This window comes from Rhinopithecus roxellana, chromosome 10 (genome assembly GCF_007565055.1).
Source record: "Rhinopithecus roxellana isolate Shanxi Qingling chromosome 10, ASM756505v1, whole genome shotgun sequence".
NCBI classification, from domain to species: domain Eukaryota; kingdom Metazoa; phylum Chordata; class Mammalia; order Primates; family Cercopithecidae; genus Rhinopithecus; species Rhinopithecus roxellana.
Window position 1 is genome coordinate 63,016,938 of NC_044558.1, and position 10,912 is coordinate 63,027,849.

A 10,912-nucleotide genomic window follows, 5' to 3' on the forward strand; every position below is an offset into this window, starting at 1 on the left:
CATCTCAAAATAATAATAATATACCAGTCTGGCATATTTGGGGATGGCACATCTTTCACTCCTTCAAGGGGCATGTAAGTTTTCACACCTATACTATAAAGTGTATATACATGCAACTTATCAATGTCATTTAAGTAGACATTCATCTCTAACAGTATAAAAGAACAAAGTCATCAGACACACCTTCTCTTCCAGAGTGGCCGGCCAGGTCAGATGATCCTATCTGGACCAGCTTCTCTTCAAACACTATGAGATGTTTTCTGTTACTCATGACTTGATTCAGTGACAAACATCATTATCAGCCAAGAAACAGAATGAGGTAAGATGTGATTTCCATGATATTGTCCCATTTATTTAGACAAATCCTTCACCGATTAACCTCTAATGGTAGCTAACAAGGCGCTAAATGCTGGGTATCACAGAATTCTTTCTGGCACAATAAACCACAGGTAAGCATTTATCCTCCAGTAGGGCCTAGTCATTCCTCAGGTCAAATCTGTTTCTTCTTAGACAAATCCCAGGCTTCTCTGGAGTGTAGCTCACTGACTTGTTTTGCCCAGACTGTGACCTAAGCCCAAACATGTCCACTGAGCACAGGCTTCCAAGAAACATCTTAAAACAGTGCTCTCTGCCCTTCCCTTCCTTTTCTGGGCCCCGAAGAGAAGTCCTAGGCACAATAAAAGTATCCCAAAGTAAAGATGATGGGAGTAGCCTACTGCCCAGTCACTACCTTGACCTAGCATCAAATCACAACGGGAGGGAATCTATAGCTGCAAGGAGTGGCAGTGAGAGGGTAGGTAGCTCTAAATCCAGATCGAGAATATGTGAGATTGAGAGACATGGAGAAGACAGGGGAGTTTGACCAGAGTAAGATAAACGGCAGGAAATCATCACCACAAATGGGAAAAGGAGAGGGAGAAGAATGAGGATTGGAAGTAGATTGAAAAAGGAAAAACGACTAACAGAAGGTAGAGTGAGAGTGTATAGAAAAGGGAGTAGGAGAGGAGAAAATGAAGAGAAATGGTTGGCAGAACTGAAAGTTAAGCAGGAATATAGTTATCATCTATAAGCATCTGAAGGTGAGGAGGCTGGGTGCAGTGGCTCACACTTGTAATCCCAGCACTTTGGGAGGCCAAGGCAGAAGAATCACTTAAAGCCACAAGTTCAAGACCAGCATAGGCAACATAGTGAGCGCCTGTCTCTATAATTAAGTTAAAAAAAAAAAAGTATAAGCATCTGAAGGTGGAAGGGATCTGATACATCCCAACTCCAAAACAAGATGAAAAGCGTAAGACAGACTTAATATGAACATAACAACTTCCTAAAAGTTACAATAGAGAGATAAGAGCATAAGAATTGTGACTGCTCATTCTTTGAAAATGGAAAAAGAACAAGATTTATTGCCAGAGACAAAGGGACAGTTGAAACTTCTCTGAAGGTCCATTCCAGAAAGGTTAAATATATGCCCTGCTCATAGCTTCCCTTTTCACACAGGGATAGTTGGATCCTTTCCACCTAACTGTGTGTAACCGTAAATTCCAACCCCAGGAGGAAAACTGTCTCCTGTTAGGAAGGCATGCATGAGCGCCCCACCCAGTCCCCAGCTCCAGTACGCACAGCATGGGTGGCTGCGGTAGCAGCAGCAACTGCTGGGCGAGTGAGTCTGGAAATAGGTGGGTGACTGGGAAGAGCTTGACATGTCTCCAAAAAAGGTGCAAATCACTGTTAGCTGAGGGACAATCCTGGGGATTAGAATGTTTTTATTTTCCCTGAAACTTCAACCCATTCATCATTTTAAATTAGGCACACAGAGATTCAACATTTTTTTCTTCTAGAAAAATACACCTTCAAATATCTCAAGTACTTCCTAAATACAATCTTCTATAAGCTGATAGCCACCATCCCTTTCCCTCACACACTCCATTCTTCAATTCCTAAAACTTTTCCTCATTTGGCATGGGCCCCAGACCCAATTATCTTAGTTTTTCACCTCTGAACACATCCTGGTTAGTGGCTAATCCTTCAATATTGAGGGCTCTGGAGCAGATGCAATACTTCACTTGATGCCTGATCAAACCAGAGTAGAGCACATTACAACCAGCACTTTCTTCATGTTTTGATATTATGATTCTATGTATGCAGCCTGTGGTGACCCTGGCATTTTTGCCACCCCATAACACTGCCAAATTACTAGAGTTTATTAAGTTCCAAAAGGATGACCACCATTCATCTATTCTGTTTTATAATTGGGCTTCTTGGACCAAGTTGGTACCTTCTGTTACCCCACAGCTATATCCTTGTGCTTTTCCCATCTTCCCTCCTCAAGCAGGCCCCAGATGCTAAGGAACCGCAGCACAGTGACAGAATTTATCCTCTTGGGCTTTCAGCAGAGCACCACTTCCACACGAGCATTGCTCTTGGCCCTCTTCTTGGCCCTCTACAGTCTCACCATGGCCATGAATGGCCTCAACATCTTTATCACCTGAACAGACCCCAAGCTCAACAGCCCCATGTACTTCTTCCTCAGCCACCTGTCTCTCCTGGATGTCTGCTTCATCACCACTACCATCCCACAGATGTTGATTTACCTCGTGGTCAGGAACCATGCTGTCTCCTTTGTATCTTGCATGACCCAGATATACTGTCTTCTGTGCTGGTGTGGACGAGTGCATCCTCTCGGCTTTTATGGCCTATGACCGTTACGTTGCTATCTGCTACCCACTTAGCTATGTCCAGATCATAAGCCAGAATGTCTGTGTCAGGCTTGTAGGAACTGCTTGGTTCTCTGGACTGATCAATGGCATCTTTCTTGAGTATGTTTCATTCCGAGAGCCCTTCTGCAGAGACAACCACATAGAAAACTTCTTCTGTGAGGCCCCCATGGTGATCGGCCTCTCTTGTGGGGACCCTCAGTTTAGTCTGAGGGCAATCTTTGCCGATGCCATCGTGGAGCTGCTCAGCCCCATGGTGCTCATTGTCACTTCCTATGTGTGCATCCTTGCCACCATCCTCAGCAGAGCCTCCTCCTCAGGTCAGGGGAAGACTTTATCTACTTGTGCCTCTCACCTGACTGGTCATCTTTCTCTACACCTCAGCTGTGTTCTCTTACATGAACCCCCACAGCACACATGGGCCTGACAAAGACAAACCTTTCTCCCTCCTGTACACCATCATTACCCCCATGTGCAACCCCATCATTACAAGGAAATGAAGGAGGCCATGGTGAGGGCACTTGGGAGAACCAGGCTGGCCCCGGCACAGTCTGTCTAGCAGGAAGGCCCTGAAAGGAAAGCTCCTTCACCTGAGGTATGGGAAAGTTACCCCTTCTCCAGCGCTGGCAGATGAATAACTCTCCTATGCTAAAAGGCTCCAGGAAAGAGCATTCATGGCTTCCGTGGCACTAGAATCAGACCTGAAAGTTCCTCCTGATGTCCAATGTCCTGATGTTATCTCTCTGACTTCACTTCCACATTGTTTTTTCTCGGACCTTCCTCAGGAGAATTTCAGATTTTCCTTAGTTTCTTTTCCTCTTAAGTTCCCACAACAGGATTCAGTAAATAAGCGTATTTAACTCCGTTTTATTTGTATTTACATGCTAGTCCCCCAACCTGAGTTGCGTACATACATTTAGAAGTACACTTTTTTATTTTTCAGCTTTTCATTTTACTGTTTTTCTTTCTTAAATTCCACTCTCACTTCCTGGGTCTACCCTCATCTACCCAATTCCTATGCAAAGTAGGTAAAGAAGCAAGAAGAAAAGGGCTGGGTGCAGTGGCTCATGATTGTAATCTCAGCACTTTGGGAGGCTGAGGAGGGAGTCTGAGACCTGCCTGGGCAACACAGGGAGACCTATCTCTACAAAAACTTTAAAAAATAACTGGGCGTTGTGGCACATGCCTGTAGTCCCAGCTACTGAGGAGGCTGAGGTGGGAGGATTGCTTGGGCCTGGGAAGCTAAGGCTGTGTGAGCAGTGATAGCACTGCTGCACTCCAGCCTGAGCAACACAGCAAGACCCTGTCTCATTTAAAAAGAAAAAAAAAGGAAGGAAGGAAGAAAGGAAGGGAGGAAGGGAGCAAAGGAGGGAGGGAAAGAAAAAAGAAACTAGGAATAAGTATTCACACAAGAAAAGTCAGAGAAAAAAAAAGATCAGCACCCTGAACTTCATCTTCTTAGCTTCCACGAGTCGTGGGGGGAGAATGATACTAAATGGCAACAGTGCACTCAATTTGTCTGTGTAGTGTGTTGTCAGGGAGGGATGGGTGACACAGGCCAGTGTGCCAAACCCCTTCTCCTAAATCCTCTAGCTTCCTTTAGCAACAGGACCGTCTGCATGATATTTCCCTTCCCATGGAAGTGGTAAGTGCCTCTACCAAGCCTCTCAGGTTACCTATTTCCTTTCCTGTTATCCATACCCCAAATTAACTCCCCTCTCCCCCTACTGCCTTCCTTTTTCACTTCCATCTTTCATTTCATTCCACCTCAATCCTACCGCACCTTACCTCCTCATCTCACATGGATCCCTGTATTTTAAGGAACACTTCTGCATACTACCTCCACCATTGCAGAAGTCTTTTGATTTGTAACCCTACCCTCTGTAGCTTCCTCTAGCTTCTCACCTTAACCAAATACAGCTTTCTTTGAGAAGGTACTACATACTCAGCAGTTCTCTTTCTTTGAAAATCGCATTTTTCTCATACCTATTCATAATAAATAAACAAAGGGGTAGTCCTGTTCTTTATTTCCCAGTGCACTTCCATAATATGAATGGACCTCATTTGGGATGCTCTCAAATAGATGTACTGCCCTTTCCACTCATGCACATTACACACTACCCTTTGCAATGATGACTTAAAACAGTAGCTTTGGCCGGGCACGGTGGCTCAAGCCTGTAATCCCAGCACTTTGGGAGGCCGGGACGGGCGGATCACGAGGTCAGGAGATCGAGACCATCCTGGCTAACACGGTGAAACCCCGTCTCTACTAAAAAATACAAAAAACTAGCCAGGCGATGTGGTGGGCACCTGTAGTCCCAGCTACTAGGGAGGCTGAGGCAGGAGAATGGCATGAACCCAGGAGGCGGAGCTTGCAGTGAGCTGAGATCCGGCCACTGCACTCCCGCCTGGGCGGCAGAGCGAGACTCCGTCTCAAAAAAAAAAAAAAAAAACAGTAGCTTCTGGCAGGGCGTGGTGGCTCATGCCTGTAATTCCAGCATTGTAGGAGGCCAAGGTGGGCAGATTACTTGAGGCCAGGAGTTCAAGACCAGCCTGGTCAACATGGTGAAACCCCGTCTCTAATAAAAATACAAAAACTAGAAGATGGCCGAATAGGAACAGCTCCAGTCTCCAACTCCCAGCGCGAGCAACACAGAAGACCGGGTGATTTCTGCATTTTCAACTGAGGTACTGGGGTCATCTCACTAGGGAGTGCCAGACAATCGGTGCTGGTCAGCTGCTGCAGCCTGAACAGCAAGAGCTGAAGCAGGGCGAGGCATCGCCTCACCTGGGAAGCGCAAGGGGGAAGGGAATCCCTTTTCCTAGCCAGGGGAACTGAGACACACAACACCTGGAAAATCGGGTAACTCCCACCCCAATACTGCGCTTTAAGCAACCGGGCACACCAGGAGAATATATCCCACACCTGGCCAGGAGGGTCCCACGCCCACGGAGCCTCCCTCATTGCTAACACAGCAGTTTGCGGCGATCTAACCGCAAGGCAGCAGCGAGGCTGGGGGAGGGGCACCCGCCATTGCTGAGGCTTAAGTAGGTAAACAAAGCCACTGGGAAGCTCGAACTGGGTGGAGCTCACAGCAGCTCAAGGAAACCTGCCTGTCTCTGTAGACTCCACCTCTGGGGACAGGGCACAGCTAAAAAACAACAGGGGAAGCAGCAGAGGCCTGTGCAGATGCGAACAACTCTGTCTGACAGCTTTGAAGAGAGCAGTGGATCTCACAACACGGAGGTTGAGATCTGAGAACGGACAGACTGCCTGCTCAAGTGGGCCCCTGACCCCTGAGTAGCCTAACTGGGAGACATCCCCCACTAGGGGCAGTCTGACACCCCACACCTCACAGGGTGGAGTACACCCCTGAGAGGAAGCTTCCAAAGTAAGAATCAGACAGGTACACTCGCTGTTCAGCAATATTCTATCTTCTGCAACCTCTGCTGCTGATACCCAGGCAAACAGGGTCTGGAGTGGACATCAAGCAATCTCCAACAGACCTATAGCTGAGGGTCCTGACTGTCAGAAGGAAAACTATCAAACAGGAAGGACACCTATACCAAAACCCCATCAGTACGTCACCATCATCAAAGACCAGAGACAGATAAAACCACAAAGATGGGGAAAAAGCAGGGCAGAAAAGATGGAAATTCAAAAGATAAGAGCGCCTCTCCCCCTGCAAAGGAGCGCAGCCCATCGCCAGCAACGGATCAAAGCTGGTCAGAGAATGACTTTGACGAGATGAGAGAAGAAGGCTTCAGTCCATCAAACTTCTCAGAGCTAAAGAAGGAATTACGTACCCAGTGCAAAGAAACTAAAAATCTTGAAAGAAGAGTGGAAGAATTGACAGCTAGACTAATTAATGCAGAGAAGGTCATAAACGAAATGACAGAGATGAAAACCATGACACAAGAAATACGTGACAAATGCACAAGCTTCAGTAACCGACTCGATCAACTGGAAGAAAGAGTATCAGCGATTGAGGATCAAATGAATGAAATGAAGCGAGAAGAGAAACCAAAAGAAAAAAGAAGAAAAAGAAATGAACAAAGCCTGCAAGAAGTATGGGATTATGTAAAAAGACCAAATCTACATCTGATTGGGGTGCCTGAAAGTGAGGGGGAAAATGGAACCAAGTTGGAAAACACTCTTCAGGATATCATCCAGGAGAACTTTCCGAACCTAGTAGGGCAGGCCAACATTCAAATTCAGGAAATACAGAGAACACCACAAAGATACTCCTCCAGAAGAGCAACTCCAAGACACATAATTGCCAGATTCACCAAAGTTGAAATGAAGGAAAAAATCTTAAGGGCAGCCAGAGAGAAAGGTCGGGTTACCCACAAAGGGAAGCCCATCAGACTAACAGCAGATCTCTCGGCAGAAACTCTACAAGCCAGAAGAGAGTGGGGGCCAATATTCAACATTCTTAAAGAAAAGAATTTTCAACCCAGAATTTCATATCCAACCAAACTAAGTTTCATAAGTGAAGGAGAAATAAAATACAGACAAGCAAAAGCATAGAGATTTTGTCACCACCAGGCCTGCCCTACAACAGATCCTGAAGGAAGCACTAAACATGGAAAGGAACAACCGGTACCAGCCATTGCAAAAACATGCCAAAATGTAAAGACCATCAAGGCTAGGAAGAAACTGCATCAACTAACGAGCAAAATAACCAGTTAATATCATAATGGCAGGATCAAGTTCACACATAACAATATTAACCTTAAATGTAAATGGACTAAATGCTCCAATTAAAAGACACAGACTGGCAAACTGGATACAGAGTCAAGACCCATCAGTCTGCTGTATTCAGGAGACCCATCTCACATGCAGAGACATACATAGGCTCAAAATAAAGGGATGGAGGAAGATCTACCAAGCAAATGGAGAACAAAAAAAAGCAGGGGTTGCAATCCTAGTCTCTGATAAAACAGACTTTAAACCATCAAAGATCAAAAGAGACAAGGCCATTACATAATGGTAAAGGGATCAATTCAACAGGAAGAGCTAACTCTCCTAAATATATATGCACCCAATACAGGAGCACCCAGATTCATAAAGCAAGTCCTTAGAGACTTACAAAGAGACTTAGACTCCCATACAATAATAATGGGAGACTTCAACACTCCACTGTCAACATTAGACAGATCAGCGAGACAGAAAGTTAACAAGGATATCCAGGAATTGAACTCATCTCTGCACCAAGCGGACCTAATGGACATCTATAGAACTCTCCACCCCAAATCAACAGAATATACATTCTTCTCAGCACCACATCGCACTTATTCCAAAATTGACCACATAATTGGAAGTAAAGCACTCCTCAGCAAATGTACAAGAACAGAAATTATAACAAACTGTCTCTCAGACCACAGTGCAATCAAACTAGAACTCAGGACTAAGAAACTCAATCAAAACCGCTCAACTACATGGAAACTGAACAACCTGCTCCTGAATGACTACTGGGTACATAACGAAATGAAGGCAGAAATAAAGATGTTCTTTGAAACCAATGAGAACAAAGATACAACATACCAGAATCTCTGGGACACATTTAAAGCAGTGTGTAGAGGGAAATTTATAGCACTAAATGCCCACAAGAGAAAGCAGGAAAGATCTAAAATGGACACTCTAACATCACAATTAAAAGAACTAGAGAGGCAAGAGCAAACACATTCAAAAGCTAGCAGAAGGCAAGAAATAACTAAGATCAGAACAGAACTGAAGGAGCTAGAGACACAAAAAACCCTCCAAAAAATCAATGAATCCAGGAGTTGGTTTTTTGAAAAGATCAACAAAATTGACAGACCACTAGCAAGACTAATAAAGAAGAAAAGAGAGAGAAATCAAATAGACTCAATAAAAAATGATAAAGGGGATATCACCACCGACCCCACAGAAATACAAACTACCATCAGAGAACACTATAAACACCTCTACGCAAATCAACTAGAAAATCTAGAAGAAATGGATAATTTCCTGGACACTTACACTCTCCCAAGACTAAACCAGGAAGAAGTTGAATCCCTCAATAGACCAATAGCAGGCTCTGAAATTGAGGCAACAATTAATAGCCTACCCACCAAAAAAAGTCCAGGACCAGATGGATTCACAGCTGAATTCTACCAGAGGTACAAGGAGGAGCTAGTACCATTCCTTCTGAAACTATTCCAATCAATAGAAAAAGAGGGAATCCTCCCTAACTCATTGTATGAGGCCAACATCATCCTGATACCAAAGCCTGGCAGAGACACAACAAAAAAAGAGAATTTTAGACCAATATCCCTGATGAACATCGATGCAAAAATCCTCAATAAAATACTGGCAAACCAGATTCAGCAGCACATCAAAAAGCTTATCCACCATGATCAAGTGGGCTTCATCCCTGGGAGGCAAGGCTGGTTCAACATTCGCAAATCAATAAACGTAATCCAGCATATAAACAGAACCAAAGACAAGAACCACATGATTGTCTCAATAGATGCAGAAAAGGCTTTTGACAAAATTCAACAGCCCTTCATGCTAAAAACGCTCAATAAATTCGGTATTGATGGAACGTACCTCAAAATAATAAGAGCTATTTATGACAAACCCACAGCCAGTATCATACCGAATGGGCAAAAACTGGAAAAATTCCCTTTGAAAACTGGCACAAGACAGGGATGCCCTCTCTTACCACTCCTATTCAACATAGTGTTGGAAGTTCTGGCTAGGGCAATCAGGCAAGAGAAAGAAATCAAGGGTATTCAGTTAGGAAAAGAAGAAGTTAAATTGTCCCTGTTTGCAGATGACATGATTGTATATTTAGAAAACCCCATCGTCTCAGCCCAAAATCTCCTTAAGCTAATAAGCAACTTCCGCAAAGTCTCGGGATACAAAATTAATGTGCAAAAATCACAAGCATTCTTATACACCAGTAGCAGACAAGCAGAGAGCCAAATCAGGAATCAACTTCCATTCACAATTGCTTCAAAGAGAATAAAATACCTAGGAATCCAACTTACAAGGGATGTGAAGGACCTCTTCAAGGAGAACTACAAACCACTGCTCAGTGAAATAAAAGAGGACACAAACAAATGGAAGAACATACCATGCTCATGGATAGGAAGAATCAATATCGTGAAAATGGCCATACTGCCCAAGGTTATTTATAGATTCAATGCCATCCCCATCAAGCTACCAATGAGTTTCTTCACAGAATTGGAAAAAACTGTTTTAAAGTTCATATGGAACCAAAAAAGAGCCCGCATTCCCAACACAATCCTAAGTCAAAAGGACAAAGCTGGAGGTGTCACGCTACCTGACTTCAAACTATACTACAAAGCTACAGTAACCAAAACAGCATGGTACTGGTACCAAAACAGAGATATAGACCAATGGAACAGAACAGAGTCCTCAGAAATAATACCACACATCTACAGCCATCTGATCTTTGACAAACCCGAGAGAAACAAGAAATGGGGAAAGGATTCCCTATTTAATAAATGGTGCTGGGAAAATTGGCTAGCCAGAAGTAGAAAGCTGAAACTGGATCCTTTCCTTACTCCTTATACGAAGATTAATTCAAGATGGATTAGAGACTTAAATGTTAGACCTAATACCATAAAAACCCTAGAAGAAAATCTAGGTAGTACCATTCAGGACATAGGCATGGGCAAGGACTTCATGTCTAAAACACCAAAAGCAATGGCAGCAAAAGCCAAAATTGACAAATGGGATCTCGTTAAACTAAAGAGCTTTCTGCACAGCAAAAGAAACTACCATCAGAGTGAACAGGCAACCTACAGAATGGGATAAAATTTTTGCAATCTACTCATCTGACAAAGGGCTCATATCCAGAATCTACAAAGAACTCAAACAAATATACAAGAAAAAAACAAACAACCCCATCAAAAAGTGGGCAAAGGATATGAACAGACGTTTCTCAAAAGAAGACATTCATACAGCCAACAGGCACATGAAAAAATGCTCATCATCACCTGCCGTCAGAGAAATGCAAATCAAAACCACAATGAGATATCATCTCACACCAGTTAGAATGGCAATCATTAAAAAATCAGGAAACAACAGGTGTTGGAGAGGATGTGGAGAAATAGGAACACTTTTACACTGTTGGTGGGACTGTAAACTAGTTCAACCATTATGGAAAACAGTATGGCAATTCCTCAAGGATCTAGAACTAGATGTA

The 10,912-nt window shown here is 43.8% G+C and overlaps 1 protein-coding gene across 1 annotated transcript; it reads left to right on the forward strand.

Moving 5' to 3' along the window:
• The first annotated feature begins 2,336 nt into the window (after positions 1 to 2,336).
• On the forward strand, positions 2,337 to 3,270 carry LOC104654849 (olfactory receptor 10AD1). Its single transcript, XM_010354165.2, is given in 4 exon segments — positions 2,337 to 2,641; positions 2,643 to 3,071; positions 3,073 to 3,197; positions 3,200 to 3,270. Coding segments are annotated over 4 exon segments (930 nt in total).
• Positions 3,271 to 10,912: the final 7,642 nt, after the last annotated feature.